This window comes from Nerophis lumbriciformis, linkage group LG27, assembly GCF_033978685.3.
Source record: "Nerophis lumbriciformis linkage group LG27, RoL_Nlum_v2.1, whole genome shotgun sequence".
Taxonomy (NCBI): domain Eukaryota; kingdom Metazoa; phylum Chordata; class Actinopteri; order Syngnathiformes; family Syngnathidae; genus Nerophis; species Nerophis lumbriciformis.
Window position 1 is genome coordinate 13752116 of NC_084574.2, and position 19892 is coordinate 13772007.

At 38.5% G+C, this 19892-nt stretch overlaps 1 protein-coding gene across 2 annotated transcripts; it reads left to right on the top strand.

Annotated features, from left to right (window-relative positions):
* The first annotated feature begins 581 nt into the window (after positions 1 to 581).
* On the top strand, positions 582 to 16764 carry LOC133570133 (bifunctional apoptosis regulator-like). 2 transcript variants are annotated; one of them, XM_061922826.2, is made up of 9 exons: positions 606 to 849; positions 6493 to 6758; positions 8868 to 8966; positions 9059 to 9152; positions 9367 to 9551; positions 9633 to 9777; positions 14840 to 15019; positions 15743 to 15936; positions 16002 to 16764. In XM_061922826.2, exons 2-9 carry the CDS (start codon positions 6493 to 6495, stop codon positions 16192 to 16194), a joined length of 1356 nt encoding a protein of 451 aa, XP_061778810.2. In that variant the 5' UTR covers positions 606 to 849; the 3' UTR covers positions 16195 to 16764. The 2 variants fall into 2 exon arrangements, with proteins under 2 accessions (XP_061778811.2, XP_061778810.2); XM_061922827.2 differs by lacking the exon at positions 14840 to 15019 and having other exon boundaries at positions 582 to 849.
* The last annotated feature ends 3128 nt before the right edge of the window (positions 16765 to 19892 follow it).

The following is a 19892-nucleotide window of genomic DNA, read 5'->3' on the forward strand; positions in this document are numbered from 1 at the left end:
GTAATGTTTTACTTTTAGCCTTAAACATGACACATAAAGTCTGTAACTTTACTAGCTCCTGTAATTTCAATAAACCCGAATTAATGATGAGAAGGAGTACCCCCCAGAACACATTCTGTATATAAAATACACAATATACTGCACAACTAGTATAATATAATATCATATACAGTGGCATATTAAAGTTAAAGTTAAAGTGCCAATGATTGTCACACACACACTAGGTGTGGCGAAATTATTCTCTGCATTTGACCCATCACCCTTGATCACCCCCTGGGAGGTGAGAGGAGCAGTGAGCAGCAGCGGTGGCCGCGCCCGGGAATCATTTTGGTGATTTAACCCCCAATTCCAACCCTTGATGCTGAGTGCCAAGCAGGGAGGTAATGGGTCCCATTTTTATAGTCTTTGGTATGACTCGGCCGGGGTTTGAACTCACAACCTACCGATCTCAGGGCGGACACTCTATTGTGATTATAGTGGGCTGCAGCTGACTGTTCAACTTGAAAAACGTACCTTTAAGTGGTCGTGGCAAATTGGCAATCAATCATAATTAAGAGTTTACAATGATTGGAAGTCGTGAACTTTAACCCGATTGCGTCATCATGGGCCACGTGCCCCCCCTCACTAGAGGTCAGGTGATGACGTTGTGGACGAAGATGATGATGATGATGATGACACGTTGGCGTGGGCGTGAGCTCGAGACGAGAAGGCTTGCGCACACATGACCTAGGAGTCATGGCGAAAGCAACCTCAATCATTCCCATTTTTAATTCACCGATTGCTTTTTTTTAATTACCTGTGGACAAGATCATGACGTCAGACACCAGATAGTCACCGGTCTCGTGCAAGGTATGACTCACGGCTAGTTTCAGGACGAGCGCTGCGATGATGTTGACATTTAATTTTAAGATTCACTTCTACGTGTTAGCTTTCTTTGGACAACCGACTATCATTCTGTATACAGTTATCAACCTATCGACGGTGCCTTTGGTTCCATTTTTTTAATTAAGAGCAGCAAACTTGTTTACTCTTCGAAAAGTAGCCGCCTAGCTCGCTAACACTTCAACATCGTCGTAAATAGTCCTAGCTGTCGTAAAAACAATCCCAGGTAACGTATATATAATAATATGAACTTAAAATGTGACATTTTTACGCCACCGTGTCTGTGGTATTGAATTAAAGCTGTTGAAACTGTTTGTTTATAACGACTACGTCATGGTCATAGCCTTTAAGCGTATGTGACAGAGGTGTACTAGTTTCACTTTAGCTTATGTGGCTCATGTTGAAGCATTCCTCCTTGCATCGGTTATGTAACATCGCTTTGAATTAGTTTGTTGATAATGAAACTGTGAGTCCAAAGAACACATTTAACTGCAGATGAGTGGATGGAGCAAAAGCTGAATCCAGTAATTTACTGTGAATATCATGTGTACAGTGAGTGTGATAGCTTTAAATCAGAGTTTAGTGGCATGCATGCATATATATATATATATATATATATATATTAGGGGTGTAACGGTACACAAATTTCGGTTCGGTACGTACCTCGGTTTAGAGGTCAGGGTTCGGTTCATTTTCGGTACAGTAAGAAAACAACAATATGTACATTTTTGGGTTATTTATTTACCAAATTTGCAAAATCTTCCACCAAAAATGTTTTTCTTAGTGGAATATTTGATGTGAAGTAATCGGAACCTTGAATAGGTCAATAATTCATAATTACATTGATTTTGATTCAATATTATGTTTTGAGCAATGACAGTTTGAAAGAAAACAAACAGCTTTGTTTTATTAGTCAACATTGCAACTTTTTCTAAATTACATTTCACCTTTAAGCTTTTTTATTTCCCTTTTGTTATGTTTTTGTTTATTTTAATAGTATTTTTAGAATGTGCCGTGGGCCTTTAAAACATTAGCTGTGGGCCGCAAATGGCCTCCGGGGCACACTTTTGACACCCCTGCTATAGATAATAAACAATTAAATCTGATAAATCTATGGATAAAAAGCAGAGCCTGGCGACGCATGCGCGTTTATTATAACTCTCTCACTCTCTCTGTCTCTGCCCCTCCCTCACGAATGCTGCTGCGTGCACAATTTGTTTTGTTTTTAACCCCTTCTTAACCTTGAACGTATATTGAAAATACACGCAACCCTAAATCAAAATGCCGGACATTCGAGGCATTTAAGAAACTCCGCCCTGACAGCTCCGCAAAAGAGGTGAAAAGAGGACGTATGGTCAGTCTATCGTAGCCCGTTAGCTGCTGGCATGCCGTGTGTTGTGCCTCGGTGTGCATTGTTTACACAACGTGCGTTACGCTACTTAATATGTCCATGTGGAAACTTGTTCGGTACACCTCCGAACCGAACCGAACCGGAACCCCCGAACCGGAACCCCCGTACCGAAACGGTTCAATACAAATACACATACCGTTACACCCCTAATATATATATGTATATATATATATATATATATATATATATATATATATACACACACACACATATAGAGAGGGATGTTTGATATATTATACTATATACTATATAATATAATACTAATGTTGCATTGATACTGTAGACCAGGGGTGTCCAAAGTGCAGACTACGGACCATTTGTGGCCTGCAGCACATTCTAAAAATACTCCAACAGATACAAGTTGGAATAAAAGAGCTAATAGGTGTAAAGTAATTGGAAAAAAACTAGTGATGCAAAATGTTTTTGTTTTTTTAAACCGATACACTGCAAAAAAAAAGCTGACAGAATATAAAATGCAAAGACTAGATTTTTGGAAAAAAATACTAAAAACTAGCCCTGCAGTTAGTACATTTTACTTGATAAATCCAAAATTACGATTCGGGTAACTAAAAATGAGCAGGACTGACTTCAAGCTAGAAATACGTATTTTCTTCTGAAAACATTATTACCTTGCAATTCTTAGATTAAGCATCCTCGCGATGTTGCAGACTGTAACAATATTTTTTTATGTTGGGAAAACCAAAATATCACATTTAAACAGATATTTTTTTAAATTTTAACACTTTTAAACTACAATAGGAAAATATAATTATTCTTGCTAAAATTAAAATTATGCTGTAAAGTCAATAACTGAAAATAAGTTTATAGCTCTTAAAACTAGTGAAATTTCGAGAAATAAAATTTAAAATCTTGGCAAGTGGCAAATTTATTTAATATAATATTTAATTTGCAGTGTACCGATAACTTCCTGCTTTTCAAAATTGATACCAATTAACTTATTTTTATCAATCATCTTTTAAATGTATTTTATGCACACATTTTTTTGCGGCTGGCTTTCAGGCATCTTCTTTAGCAGTGCACTGTCATAGCGATGCTGGTGTTTCAGGTGGCTTATAAGGATTGATGCGTTGAAGCGTGTTTTTTTTCTCCTCACGGAATGTTTGCAGAACATCTGGTGCAAATGGTACGCAAAATGTCTTCCTCTGAAACAGTGAAGTCCCAAATTATCGACGCCTTGTGTGTTGACAGTAAGCTTGGTGTGACGTCATAATCCCTCATAATTATCTGTATGACATTTATTATATTAATAACACAAAGCTGACATGCAAGCTGTTTTTTTTCTTTAAAAAATCTATTGTATTGGCTTTGAAAATCAAATATATCAAAACGGGCCCCGCATCCTTGGATTTTACAGTATGCGGCCCTCAGTTGAAAACGTTTGGACACCTCTGCCCTACTAGACCGTAGAAGTGAGACAAATGACTTAGAATTTTTTTTTATTGATCTTGACACAATATTAGTGTCAATATTAGTATTTTAACTTTTTTTTTGTGCTACTTTTGCAGGTAAATATTTTGTGATTCGACGAATGATAGCTGTTAGCATGCTAACATTAGTATGCTAGCTTTTTTAAACTCATTTTGTAGCTATACCTCAGTCATATTTTGGTACTTCACGCACGCTAACGTTAGCATGCTATCATTTAAAAAATTGTTTAGTAATATATTTTAGTACTTGATGCATGTTACAGTTAGCATTATAGCTTATACAGCAAATTTAGCAGGTATACACATAGACATCTTATAAGTAGACGCAGCATTGGCTGCTGTGATGCGAGAAATTGGGCCGCCATCTTGAAGTGGTGATGAGTAGCCGGCGAGCAGCCTAAACTGACATTTGACAGGTAGAAAACAAAGATGCCGGGCTGGTGTTCAGCGTTTTCCTGCTCAAATGAGCGGACTGTTGAAAATAGGAATCGGGGGGCTTACTTTTCATAAGTAAGATTTAACATTAACGTACTATTGGTTGTATTTTGTGAAAAGAATATTACTACAGAGTTGAAAGGGAGCAAAGATCTTCAATAGTACTGAAATTGTAGTCGCTAGCAAACAAGAGTATGACCAGTATAATTGTAACCAAGGAATAAGTCTTCAAGTAACAATATTCAAATACTAACATTGTTGGGTAAGACAGAATTTGGTTTTATTCTGAATCCAGTGAAACAGATTGGTGGTTTTAGCTGATATAAAGACTTTTAGGTGTTTATATATGTTTATGTATTTGGCAGACGCTTTTTCCAAAGCGACATACATAAAAAATACATATAAAACAATCACTGTAAACATGATCATTTAAGGGAAGAATGTAATACAAAATATCAATACAAAGTGTCAAAACAGAATAAACTCTGCTGCTGCAGCAACAGAGATACGGTCTATAGGATATATAGATATCTAATGTATTCATACATTGTTTATGTAGAATATACGCATGTATATATAACCTAATCATATTGTTTCTTGAACTTAATAATAGCTGACCGTTTTTTTCCCCCTTCTCTGGGATTATATTCCCAGTTTCGATCTCGGACGTCTGGTCACTTATAGCATATAAGAATATTCTAATACTGTTAAGCAAACTATGAATAATAAAACATGCCAAAACATGTGTCCTTTATCATAGCTACACGTATGACAAAAAAACGCGTAAAAAATCAGTGGTATTCAGTGAGGTAAGATGAATTAAATGCAATGCGCTGGCAGTTCATTGCTCCTGCCAAATGAATTGCACTGTGTGGAGCGGATCACCACTCCAAGATGGCGACCCCGCGTCTCGTCAGTGCCAGTAGGCAGTAGCGCTCGATTAGGGCTGTGGGTGTCCCATGATTCGATTCAATATCGATTCTTGGGGTCACGATTCGATTCAAAATCTTTTTCTTTTTTTTCAATTCAACACGATTCTCGATTCAAAAACGATTTTTTCCCGATTCAAAAGGATTCTCTATTCATTCAATACATAGGATTTCAGCAGGATCTACCCCAGTCTGCTGACATGCAAGCAGAGTAGTAGATTTTTGTAAAAAGCTTTTATAATTGTAAAGGACAATGTTTTATCAACTGATTGCAATAATGTAAATTTGTTTTAACTATTAAATGAACCAAAAATATGACTTATTTTATCTTTGTGAAAATATTGGACACAGTGTGTTGTCAAGCTTATGAGATGTGATGCAAGTGTAAGCCACTGTGACACTATTGTTCATTTATTTTTATTTTTATAAATGTGTAATGATAATGCCAATGAGGGATTTTTAATCACTGCTATGTTGAAATTGTAACTAATATTGATACTGTTGTTGATAATATTCATTTTTGTTTCACTACTTTTGGTTTGTTCTGTGTCGTGTTTGTGTCTCCTCTCAATTGCTCTGTTTATTGCAGTTCTGAGTGTTGCTGGGTCGGGTTTGGTTTTGGAATTGGATTGCATTGTTATGGTATTGCTGTGTATTGTTTTCTTGGATGGATTTTTTAAAAATGAGAATCGATTCTGAATCTCACAACATGAGAATCGCGATTCGAATTTGAATCGATTTTTTTCCACACCCCTACGCTCGATACTGCATCTACTTATAAGATGTCTATGGGTATACACGTCCGTGCCATATATTTTGGTATTTTGTTGGCATTGTACTGTTAGCATGCTAGCTTTTTTAGCACTATTTTGCCAGAATCCTTTCTGTTAGCCTTTCAGTTCCGCTTTGGCTCTTTCAGCATTTACCCAAAATGTTTACTGGAAATGCATTTTTAAATTGAAAAAAAATCTATATGTGGTACTGGTTTTGAAGGTGAAAACTACCAAAATGCCCATGCATCCTCTGATTTGTCTGTGGCCCTCAGTGGAAAAAGTTTGGGCACCCCTAGAAGTGACACAAATTACTTTGAACATGGGTTTTCAAATTGTGGCACATTGTGCAGGGACTAAAAACATAACTTTTTTGCAAATTACATAACTGAAAATAGCTTAGCAGGTTAAAAGAGACGATTGTCTTAATTATTCTCAATTTGTTAAAAGTCTTCTGCGCATCCAAGGCATGCAACATAGCAAATTGTTTTAAAATCTGTGGCAAAGTAAACATAAGTTAGCTAATTGGATAAAACAAGCAAAAAGACCACACTGGCGTAGATAATCTATGCGTATTGTGTTTTATCGTCTGTATTTCGATCTCTTTTTTTGACCAGATGCATGGGGATTCACCACAAGACACCCAGGAAGCGTCTGAGGAAGACCGCTTCCTCTCAACGTCTTCCACGAGCAACCAAATATCCAAACAGGAGTTCTCCTGCCATTGCTGCTACGACGTCCTGGTGAACCCCACCACTTTGACCTGCGGCCATAACTTTTGCCGCCACTGTCTGGCCCTGTGGTGGAAGTCCTCTCACAAGAACGAGTGTCCCGAGTGCCGGGAGAGGTGGGAAGGCTTTCCCAAAGTCAATATACTGCTGAGGTAGGATTTTCACGGGGAGGCGACATGAGCGGTCGTTCCTGGCCTCAGTGCTGCCTGTAATGTGTTTCAGCCTAGAACGCAAGTCACGGTTTTATTGAGATGTGCACATTTTGTGTATTTGGAGCAGAACTTGATTTGTCAATAGCTGGCAAAAATTGAAACTTTTACATTTTTACAGTTATGATTTTTTACCTCATCTGCATATTATTCAGAGTTTCATCTTACCTGGAAAGTTTTTGGCACATGTAGAATAATGAGAAAATGCCTGGTGGGATACATTGTTAGCCGTCTTCAATCATTTATAAGTATTAAATAACTAGTTTTTCAAAGTTATTGCATTAACTAGGTTGTACGGTATACTGGTACTAATAATGTATTGTGGTACTAATGAATTAAAAAGTACTACTGGTATATCTCTTTTGGAAAAACGCAAGTACCGTATTTTTCGGACTATAAGTCGCAGTTTTTTTCATAGTTTGGCCGGGGGTGCGACTTATACTCAGGAGCGACTTTTGTGTGAAATTATTAACACATTACCGTAAAATATCAAATAATATTTTGCTCATTCACATAAGAGACTAGACGTATAAGATTTCATGGGATTTAGCGATTAGGAGTGACAGATTGTTTGGTAAACGTATAGCATGTTCTATATGTTATAGTTATTTGAATGACTCTTACCATAATATGTTACGTTAACATACCAGGCACGTTCTCAGTTGGTTATTTATGCCTCATATAACGTACACTTATTCAGCCTGTTCATTATTCTTTATTTTAAATTGCCTTTCAAATGTCTATTCTTGGTGTTGGGTTTTATCAAATAAATTTCCCCAAAAAATGCAACTTATACTCCAGTGCGACGTATATATGTTTTTTTCCTTCTTTATTATGCATTTTCGGCCGGTGCGACTTATACTCCGGAGCGATTTATACCCCGAAAAATACGGTATTTACAGCCATCCATACATTGTTCCATTTACTTTCACGTAAAAAATAAAAACAAGTGCGCATGTCGAGGCCACATTTGGGGCCTGTGCGCGTTTACACTGGAGTCTGATAATCACATTTTACTTGCAGTGTAAACACTCAGCTGGAAAAAATCCGATCTCAAAAAAATCTGATCTGGGCTATTTTGGCCTGCAGTGTAAACATAGTCCTTGATGGTGGTAAGCTACATTTGTAGCCACAACTGCCCTGGGGTAGACTGACGGAAGCGTGTCTGTCAGTTTGCACCTCTAGCCCCGTCGACCACCACCAAACATTTATTCACATTCACACACCAGTGTGAGCGGGACTGGGAGCAAAACGTTAAAATACCACTGATAGTCACACATGAACTAGGTGTGGTGAAATTACCCTCTGCATTTGACCCATTCCCTTGTTCCACCCCCTGAGAGGTGAATCATTTTGGTGATTTAACCACCAATTCCAACCCTTGATGCTGAATGCCAAGCAGGGAGGTGATGGGTCCCATTTTTATAGTCTTTGGTATGACCCGGCCGGGGTTTGAACTCACGACCTACCGATCTCAGGGCGGACACTCCAACCACAAAGTGATGGAAGTGCCCAAAGACACAGTGGTCGTGACTAGGATGGCAGAAAAAAATTGCACACTGACGAAGACCTTGTCGAAACCGGTCTGTGTTTGGTAGCGCCTGTGCAGTTTATATTAAAATTATAAGAAGGACACGAGTGTCGCTGGCCGTGCTTTTTCTTTAGGTACACTTTTTGCCGTGCACCTCTTTATTTTTGTTTTATTACGTTTTTTTGGAGAGTGCATGTTTTTCCTGTATTTTGTAAGCTGGAATCGAACCTGGAACCCTCAAGTTATTGGCATGGCTGCTCTACCACCTGAGCCACACCATCCCAAAATGGCAAATATCAGCACCGGTAATCGGTCGGTCGATCCTTACTATAAATAGCACAACATGCACTCAACCTCTGCCTAATAGTGCCATTTTGAGTCTGCTTCAGTGCAGCAAAATCCAGTTTTACTACAATTTTCTCTATTTGTTGCCTCAGTTTTCATTTATGTAATTTAACACAGCAGGAATTTGCACAATAATTCAGCTCTTGTCTTGACTTAACTATATTTTTTCCCTCCAGAGAGGCAACAGACAAGTTATTTAGCGAAGTTGTACAGCAAAGGCAAGCAGAGATCCAAGCGAACACCAAAATCTCTCAAAGCTTACAAGCTTTCCAGAGGTGGGGAAAGTCGTCCTGAATTAAAATCAATAAATGTTGTGCAGCTTCACGATGTGCTTAATTGTCCTTGTATTTTTTTTTCTATTTTTCAGGTATGGTAACAATTTGGGTAAATTTAAGCCCAAACAGCACAAAGCAATCGGTTTCTTCCTCTCCGGAGTCTTTGCTGCTCTTTCATGTGTGGCGGTATGTGAGAATTCTCTTTGACTTATTGGTTTGATTCAGTAAATGGTAAATGGGTTGTATTTGTATAGTGCTTTTCTACAATTTTTAAGGAACTCAAAGCGCTTTGACACTATTTCCACATTCACTCATTCACAGTAGTCATTAAAGACAAAGAATATGACCTAACAGCATTAAGTTATTCAGTGAATAAACCTTGTTTGGCACGGTGCTGTAGGTATTGTTGCTGTTGTATCAGTGGAGCAGCGGTGGTGAGGCGACAACGCAGCAAGAACCGGACCTGTTGGTCAGTAAGCCCGTATCGCAATGGACGCCAGCGGAAGTTGTCTTCTGGCTGGAAAACCTGGGACCCTGGGCCAATCTGTACAGAGAGCCTTTCCTGCAGGAGAGTGTCAATGGCAGGTACTCGCTATTGTCAGTGGAGCATTCGAAGAGCAGAAATGTACATTACAGTATGTTCATGTCTTCTGTCCATTCCTTCAGATTATTATTGATGATGGAGGAAGAAGAGCTGCGAAAGCCGCCTTATAGCATCCAAAATCAGGCTCACCGACGCACCGTCCTGACAGAGCTCTACAGAGTCAAGTCTCAGGGACTCAGCTCTCCTCAGAACCTGTGGGAATACAAGGTAAGCACTCTGAGGATCATGTCAACATAAAACATACTCTAAATTCTCCAAATCAGGGATTCTCAACAAGTGGGTCATGATTAATTTTTCATGTGTGTGAGCAAACGCACAAACACCCTGAGCATTCAGTGAAATACAGACGTGCACACTGTGGTCATACCAGCAGCACATTTGTCTCAAACCTGACATAACGATTTAAATGTCCTATTATTATAATCAAGTGACAGTAGTCAATTTCAAGAGATTATTTTATAACATATGTGATTTGGCCCACTTAGATATTGTTTTTTTTTTTAATCAGCTATGCACTATAGTATTTTATGCCTGGGTGGAGGTCCTGCTTTGGAAAGATTGTCTACCCCTTTCAGAGATCACATTTAGTTCCCCATAAAACATTGACATGTTGCATGAGATGAAGTGTTTATTAACTTTCTGTCTGTAAAATAAATATTTTTATTAGCAATTCTGTAGTGCTGTAACATCATTTCATGATTAATATCCAAAAAATAACATTCTTAACTCGGGATGTCCGATAATGGCTTTTTGCCGATATCCGATATTCCAATATTGTCCAACTCTTTAATTACCGATACCGATATCAACCGATATATGCAGTCGTGGAATTAACACATTATTGTGCCTAATTTGGACAACCAGGTATGGTGAAGATAAGGTACTTTTAAAAAAAATTAATATAATAAGATAAATAAATTTAAAAAAAATTCTTGAATAAAAAAGAAAGTAAAACAATATAAAAACAGTTACATAGAAACTAGTAATTAATGAAAATTTGTAAAATTAACTGTTAAAGGTTAGTACTATTAGTGCAGTGGTTCTCAACCTTTTTTCAGTAATGTACCCCCTGTGAATTTTTTTTAATTCAAGTACCCCCTAATCAGAGCAAAGCATTTTTTGTTGAAAAAAAGAGAAAGAAGTAAAATACAGCACTATGTCATCAGTTTCTGATTCATTAAATTGTATAACAGTGCAAAATATTGATCATTTGTAGTGGTCTTTTTTTAACTATTGAAAAAAAGATAGGTTTTTATTTATATTAATAAAGGATTTTTGAATTGTTGCTATTTTTAGAATATTAAAAAAAAATCTCACGTACCCCTTGGCATACCTTCAAGTACCCCCAGGGGTATGCGTACTCCCATTTGAGAACCACTGTATTAGTGGACCAGCAGCACGCACAATCATGTGTGCTTACAGACTGTATCCCTTGCAGACTGTATTGATATATATTGATATATAATGTAGGAACCAGAATATTAATAACAGAAAGAAACAACCCTTTTGTGTGAATGAGTGTAAATGGGCGAGGTTTTTTTGGGGGGGTTGGTGCACTAATTGTAAGTGTATCTTGTGTTTTTTTATGTTGATTTAATAAAAAAAAACAAAAACAAAAAAAACGATACCGATAATAAAAAAAACGATACCGATAATTTCCGATACTACATTTTAACACATTTATCGGCCGAGCGATATTATCGGACATCCCTATTCTTAACAAATGACAGTAGAATAAGCACTGATTGAGAGTCATAGTAAAACGACCTGAAATTTACACTTTACGTGTAGTGTTGGAGTTGTCCAACTTTTTGTGTGGCCATAAACGCACCGCAATTGCCATAGTGTATGTGTTGGTGCAAGAGAGAGAGAGAGAGAGAGAGAGAGAGAGAGAGAGAGAGAGAGAGAGAGAGAGAGAGAGAGAGAGAGAGAGAGAGAGAGAGAGAGAGAGAGAGAGAGAGAGAGAGAGAGAGAGAGAGAGAGAGAGAGAGAGAGAGAGAGAGAGAGAGAGAGAGAGAGAGAGAGAGAGAGAGAGAGAGAGAGAGAGAGAGAGAGAGAGAGAGAGAGAGAGAGAGAGAGAGAGAGAGAGAGAGAGAGAGAGAGAGAGAGAGAGGCTGCTGTTGATATAAAAGATGACAAAGAGTTGCTTTTGGCTTGGTTTGTACGGTAGACAACGACCAGTTTTGTTAGATAAAAGTATTTTACGCATTGTTTTGGTGTGGTTATGGCCGACAAACAATTTCGCTAAATAAAGGGACCGATGGAATTCCTGTCCTCCTTTAAGTGTCTCCACAGACGTTACAATAATGTAAGTGTTGACAAACATTGTTTTATCTGTTGTGGCCGCCTTTCGTCACCTGTTACTCACAGTTGCATTGCAAAATCATACAAAACAAAATATTTGTTTATTTTGTTTAGAGTCGAATTAGATTTTTTGCGCGGCATAGATTTGCTGTGCGCAGAGGACGCGTGAGCAGTGCGCAATTGCGCACCTTAGAGGAAACGTTGGTCATGATCCTAAAGTTGTTTAAGCAAAAAAAAAAAAATAGAACAATCTGTTGTTCGAGTCTGTGCTGTTTGATTGCTACACCGCCACGAGGTGTGCACCACGTTTCTCGGCGGTATTGTCAAGCTTAATCTGGAGAGTGGGGACATAACACGCAGTTTGCTCAGGAAATGGTGGCGTGCAGATATCGTCAGGAGAAGAGCACATGAGACTGATGTGTTGCGTTGCCCTCAGGGAATTTTGCCAACAATGCAGATTTCCAGGTTTGAAGGTTTTATAGATCGTTAACCGCAAGTATATATGGGATATAATAAGGTACGTCCACATAGGAGACATGCTGACTATGCTCCAGACAATCGTGTGCGTCCACAACAGCTGATTCTGGCGGCGCTGTTTTCTTCTATATTCGGCGGCCGGATTTTCGGTGCATCACTAGTCAACAGTGCGCAATAAATATCCATTCACACTTTAACCATCTACTGGTGGTAATGTTTTATGTTTGTGTGGTTTTGATTTGAGGGGAATTTTTTCACGTAATCCCAAACACGCTGTCCCTGCCAGAAAGCAGATTGGTGGAGAATGAGGACGCGTTGTTGTGTGTCTTAGGAAGCACGGAGACAAGTGTTTGCCATCCATCCATCTATTTTCTACCGCTTGTCCCTCTAGGGGTTGCGGGGGCATGGAGCCTATTCCAGCTGCATTCGGGGTCCACCCTGGACAAGTCAGAATACGTGTTGTATTTTTTATTGTAGTATTGGAAACAATAGTTAACAATTACCGTATTTTTCGGACTATAAGTCGCAGTTTTTTTCACAGTTTGGCCGGGGGTGCGAGATACTCAGGAGCGACTTATGTGTGAAATTATTAACACATTACCATAAAATATCAAATAATATTATTTAGCTAAGAGTAGAGACTAGACGTATAAGATTTCATGTTATTTAGCGATTAGGAGTGACAGATTGTTTGGTAAACGTATAGCATGTTCTATATGTTATAGTTATTTGAATGACTCTTACCATAATATGTTACGTTAACATACCAGGCACCTTCTCAGTTGGTTATTTATGCCTCATATAACGTACACTTATTCAGCCTGTTGTTCACTATTCTTTATTTATTTTAAATTGCCTTTCAAATGTCTATTCTTGGTGTTGGGTTTTATCAAATAAATTTCCCCCAAAAATGCGACTTATACTCCAGTGCGACTTATATGTTTTTTTTCCTTTATTATGCATTTTCGGCCGGTGCGACTTATACTCCAAAAAATACGGTACGTCAGACTTTGTGTGACTTCTTCTGGAGGCTACAATACATTATATTACTTTAATTTGTTTTCACGTAAAAAAAACAAACCTAACTTATTTTCAAGCTATGGTGGCTATGATTTTGCCGTGGCGGTGCGCCACATTTAGTTACATTGAGATGAAACTATGCAAGTGAGATGCATGATTCATAATCAATAATTAACATACAACAACTCAAAACTGATGAAGCAGAAGCAGCTCGGTATGTCAATACTGTAGCTGCATTGGCTAGTTGGCTCTCTGTGTCACGGCGCCGCTAAAAGTAGTTCCTTAACGTTATATCGCTTGTTAATATTGAAGTCACAAGATGTAAATGGAATATTGTTAGCAGTTTTTAGAGGGCTTTATGGGCGCAATCGAGTACTCCCATTGGCTGCATTGTTAGCTACCTCATACTTGCCATATTTTACGAATTGGAATGCATTACCTAAAAACATGTGTGTTTGTTTTACATAGGGATTGTGAATCAAAACTCCCCCAAAAAAGTGTAGTTCCCCTTTAAACTTTAATTGTTGTAATAATACTAGCGGTAAGGATCAAACTGCTCAGCCAACATAAATACCACTTAGGAATTAATAGTTACAGTACAGTGAAGCAAGCATTTCACACCGACAGCTGAGTTGGGCAACTGACATTTTAAAGTGCATACATCGTGATACTTCAAATGCAGATATTCGACAAAAGTAAATAATATACCGTATTTTTCGGACTATAAGTCGCTCCGGAGTATAAGTCGCACCGGCCGAAAATGCAAAATAAAGGGAAAAAAACAAGTCGCACTGGAGTATAAGTTGCATTTTTTGGGGACATTTATTTGATAAAAGCCAACACCAAGAATAGACATTTGAAAGGCAATTTAAAATAAATAAAGAATAGTGAACAACAGGCTGAATAAGTGTACGTTATATGAGGCATAAATAACCAACTGAGAACGTGCCTGGTATGTTAACGTAACATATTATGGTAAGTCATTCAAATAACTATAACATATAGAACATGCTATACGTTTACCAAACAATCTGTCACTCCTAATCGCTAAATCCCATGAAATCTTATACAGTCTCTTACGTGAATGAGCTAAATAATATTATTTGATATTTTACGGTAATGTGTTAATAATTTCCCACATAAGTCGCTCCTGAGTATAAGTCGCACCACCGGCCAAACTATGAAAAAAACTGCGACTTATAGTCCGAAAAATACGGTACATCAGATATGCTGTATAATACAAAAACTACCTCACTGCTTTTTGACAGCCTCAGCTGTCTGTTTTTGACCCAGTACTATTTAGTCGCTGGATTTTAATTGGGTTTGTAGACCACACACCCGGCGAGTACCCGAGGTTGAGTCTCTGATAGTCCCCAGGTGCGTTGTCTACAAAACCATTTCAGCAGCTAATTAACTAGAAGTGATCCTTGGAGCATCTACAGTACATGTATTGGTCTTTTTCTTTCAGGCAGCTAACTCAGGGAAGTCTCTGTTCCTGCTCTATGCAATGAAGAGCTCACCACGCCTCACTCTCCTCTACTTGTATTTATTCGACTACTCCGAAACCTTCCTGCCCTTTCTACACACCTGCTGCCCTCCCACCAGCCTTGCCAGTCAGCCGATGGAGACCCACTTCTTTAAGTCCTGGGTGGGTTTGACATCCGTGACGCGAACCGTTAATGCAGGGGTGTCAAACTCGTCTTCATTGAGGGTCACATCGCAGTTATGGCTGCCTTCGGGGGGCTGCGTATAACAGGGATTGATATATGAATATACATTTATAGGGATTCACCAATGCATATGCACTGTAATATATTATTTATTGTACTTTTTTTATGTACACTGTAAAAAAAAGAAAGAAAAAAAGCTGCCTCAATTTACCGTAACATTTACAGTGTTTTTTACAGCATATTATATAAAGGAAAAAAAAGAAAAAAAACGGCAGTAAAATTCTGGCAACTGAGCTGCCAGTTTTTTTACTGTAAAATCTATTGTCATTTTTACAGTGTACAATTTGATGGATAATTTGCTTTAAAATCACAAGTTAAGAAGATATTTATTATTATTATTTTCATTTGAACAAAAACAGTTTGAATTGTGTGATAGTATATGTGTTGTGTTATTTTATAATAAAGTTTAAAAGATGCAATTGCATGCAATACATGTATTTTTTGTGTCAAAATAGAAAGAACGAATAGCTTCTCTAAGAAAAGATAGCATACTTTATTGACACATATTTTTTCAAGGCTTTCGCGACCACATTAAATGATGTGGCGGGCCAGATTTGGCCCCCGGGCCTTGAGTTTGACACCTGTGTGTTATTGCAACATAACGCAAAAGTTTACCTCTCTGTGACGATCCTGCTCATCAGACGGAACCCTGCTGGGAACAGTGGACCACGTTCATGGTCAAGTACTTCCTGCTTCCGTACCAGCTGATCGCAGAGTTCGCTTGGGACTGGCTGTCCGTCCACTACTGGACCTCTCTGTTTGTCATCGTCAACGCCGTGCTGCTGTCTGTGTTGGAAGCCTGCTTGCTGTGGAACCTCAGGACAGCTAGGCTCAGGTAAACTAATACAGTTACTAGTTCCTGCTCTACTTCATGTAACATATTTATTTCATTCTTACCAGGACACTTCCGAGCATGATGGGGAACCACTTGTGGACGATGCTATCTCAGGGACTGGCCTTTGCCCTCATGTGGCCCTTAGTGCCTCAGTTGGTGTGCAACTGCCTCTTCTACTGGGCTCTCTTTATAAGCCCGATCATGAACGTTGACCGGGTGGTGCAGCAGCTCACACACCCAGAAACCGCAGCGCTGTAGCAAAGAGCTAATGGGTTTAAATTGCTGAATTATGTTGTTTTCTCAGCAGCAGCTCGTTCACTTGCTGCAGGACGTTATTTTTTATTCCTGACCGTCAGCTGGAACAAAAAGGACTTGGAACAAGGTGTTTGGGGACTAGTTTGGAAACTATGTTGCCGAAATAAAGCCAGGGAGCACTTTTGACGCTTGTGTTTGACATGCTCATGGTTGGCAAAGTGTGGTTTCTCCAAGCAGGTGTTCAGGTGATAGTTGTGATGTCTTCAAGAGGAACAAATGTGTTCAAATATTTTCTACATTTATTTTTTACCTTTTTTAGGGCGTTCACTGTGCCTCCACAGTTCAATTCACCTATTCTAATTTGGTCTTCCATGCAAATATCAGCAATATTCTTTAAACATTGTTTAAACCATCCTCATTTGGTTTTGAAGCAATGCATGGTTTTATTAAAGTTTTTTTTGTGGCAAAATTTTTTTTTTTTTTTATTTGCACTTAAATGTTCTACACTGAGATTGTACCTGATACAAATGTGGAATTTTTATGTTTATAAAAAAATAAAGATGTTTGCTTTGGTCTTGCAGTATGAATTTCATATTTCAATGCAATGAAGCAAATAGTTCCTATATTAACAGTTCTGAGCAGAGGTGGGAAATAATATTTACTTGAATTATTGTAAGTAGTTTTTTGTGCGAATTAACTACTTGTACTTTTAATTATGTTGACTTTATTATATTGAACTTTGCTACTCTTGAAATATTTGTTAAAAGTAGAAAACAGATATACGTAATAAAGTACAAAACTGCATCTGAAAACCGTAATTGATAAGCAGTACAAACGTTGCCGTAACTTTTTTTGCAGTAGAGCCCCTTAAAAAGTCATTTGTACTCTTGGGTGGATTTTTTTTTTTTTTACTTTTTACTACATTTTAGATAAGTACTTTGACTTGTACTTGAGTAAAAAAAAAAAACAGCTTTTTACTTTTTACTACATTTTGGACATGTTATTTGTACGGGGCCCCTATTTGGTGGTAGCGGGGGAGTACCCTGTAGCGTCCCGGAAGAGCTAGTGCTGCAAAGGGTTCTGGGTATTTTGTTGTGTTTATGTTGTGTTACGGTGCGGATGTTCTCCCAAAATGTGTTTGTCATTCTTGTTTGGTGTGGATTCACAGTGGCGTATATTTCTAACAGTGTTAAAGTTATTTATACGGCCACCCTCAGTGTAACCTGTATCGCTGTTGATCAAGTATGCATTGAATTCACACGTGTGGGCGTACAGAAACCGCTCACATCTTATGACTGGGCCGGCATGTTGTTAGAATGGATGATAAGCGGACGTGACGACAGCTCGTAGAGAACGTTAAAGGCAGTGCTCTTAAGGCACGCCCCCAAGACTGTGGTCCGGGTGGACTACGAGATATAATGACTGATGAACACCTTTGTTCAATAATGAAGGCCTGAGCCTCGACATTAATGAACTAGCATCCAAGAAAAGATGCCAGGTATCTGGCTTGGGCACATCAGATTAGATCAGTGTGTTGCAAACTGAGCAGTTTAAAGTCCAGAATGCTTGGTTTATTCATTATTTTATTTTCAAATTTATTAGCCTGTGGAAAAAGTTAATGTTGATATTTACCTCAGAAGGCTGCAAATAGAAAAGAGGCATTCCATTTTTATTTAAATTGTATTTGATATGCCATTGATATTTTTTAACTATTATTATTATTATTTGAAACTGGATTTTGCATGTCACTATAAAGTTTTATAAGCCTTGCTTGTTTAATATTTAATGCAAAACTTGTTTGGGTCCCTATTAAAAGGTTAATTTGTTCAACCTTGGCCTCCGGCTTTGTTCAGTTTTCAATTTTGGCCCACTCTGTATTTGAGTTTGACACTCCTGCTTTAGGGGTTCTGTAACTTTGACTTGTACTTGGGTAAAAAAAAAAAAAAAAATCAGCTAATTGCTTTTATTTCATATATATACAGGTAAAAGCCAGTAAATTAGAATATTTTGAAAAACGTGATTTATTTCAGTAATTGCATTCAAAAGGTGTAACTTGTACATTATATTTATTCATTGCACACAGACTGATGCATTCAAATGTTTATTTCATTTAATTTTGATGATTTGAAGTGGCAACAAATGAAAATCCCAAATTCCGTGTGTCACAAAATTAGAATATTACTTAAGGCTAATACAAAAAAGGGATTTTTAGAAATGTTGGCCAACTGAAAAGTATGAAAATGAAAAATATGAGCATGTACAATACTCAATACTTGGTTGGAGCTCCTTTTGCCTCAATTACTGCGTTAATGCGGCGTGGCATGGAGTCGATGAGTTTCTGGCACTGCTCAGGTGTTATGAGAGCCCAGGTTGCTCTGATAGTGGCCTTCAACTCTTCTGTGTTTTTGGGTCTGGCATTCTGCATCTTCCTTTTCACAATACCCCACAGATTTTCTATGGGGCTAAGGTCAGGGGAGTTGGCGGGCCAATTTAGAACAGAAATACCATAGTCCGTAAACCAGGCACGGGTAGATTTTGCGCTGTGTGCAGGCGCCAAGTCCTGTTGGAACTTGAAATCTCCATCTCCATAGAGCAGGTCAGCAGCAGGAAGCATGAAGTGCTCTAAAACTTGCTGGTAGACGGCTGCGTTGACCCTGGATCTCAGGAAACAGAGTGGACCGACACCAGCAGATGACATGGCACCCCAAACCATCACTGATGGTGGAAACTTTACACTAGACTTCAGGCAACGTGGATCCTGTGCCTCTCCTGTCTTCCTCCAGACTCTGGGACCTCGATTTCCAAAGGAAATGCAAAATTTGCATGGTTGGGTGATGGTTTGGGGTGCCATGTCATCTGCTGGTGTCGGTCCACTCTGTTTCCTGAGATCCAGGGTCAACGCAGCCGTCTACCAGCAAGTTTTAGAGCACTTCATGCTTCCTGCTGCTGACCTGCTCTATGGAGATGGAGATTTCAAGTTCCAACAGGACTTGGCGCCTGCACACAGCGCAAAATCTACCCGTGCCTGGTTTACGGTCCATGGTATTTCTGTTCTAAATTGGCCCGCCAACTCCCCTGACCTTAGCCCCATAGAAAATCTGTGGGGTATTGTGAAAAGGAAGATGCAGAATGCCAGACCCAAAAACGCAGAAGAGTTGAAGGCCACTATCAGAGCAACCTGGGCTCTCATAACACCTGAGCAGTGCCAGAAACTCATCGACTCCATGCCACGCCGCATTAACGCAGTAATTGAGGCAAAAGGAGCTCCAACCAAGTATTGAGTATTGTACATGCTCATATTTTTCATTTTCATACTTTTCAGTTGGCCAACATTTCTAAAAATCTCTTTTTTGTATTAGCCTTAAGTAATATTCTAATATTGTGACACACGGAATTTTGGATTTTCATTTGTTGCCACTTCAAATCATCAAAATTAAATGAAAAAAACATTTGAATGCATCAGTCTGTGTGCAATGAATAAATATAATGTACAAGTTACACCTTTTGAATGCAATTACTGAAATAAATCAAGTTTTTCAAAATATTCTAATTTACTGGCTTTTACCTGTATATATATTTTTTTTGAGCCAAGGAAACAAGGACCAGAACTCACAAAGTGCCCTCTAGCGGTCATGTGCCTTAAACCGGGTCAAACTGATGTCGTCATTTACTTGTAGGGACTGTCTACAAATGTTTGTACA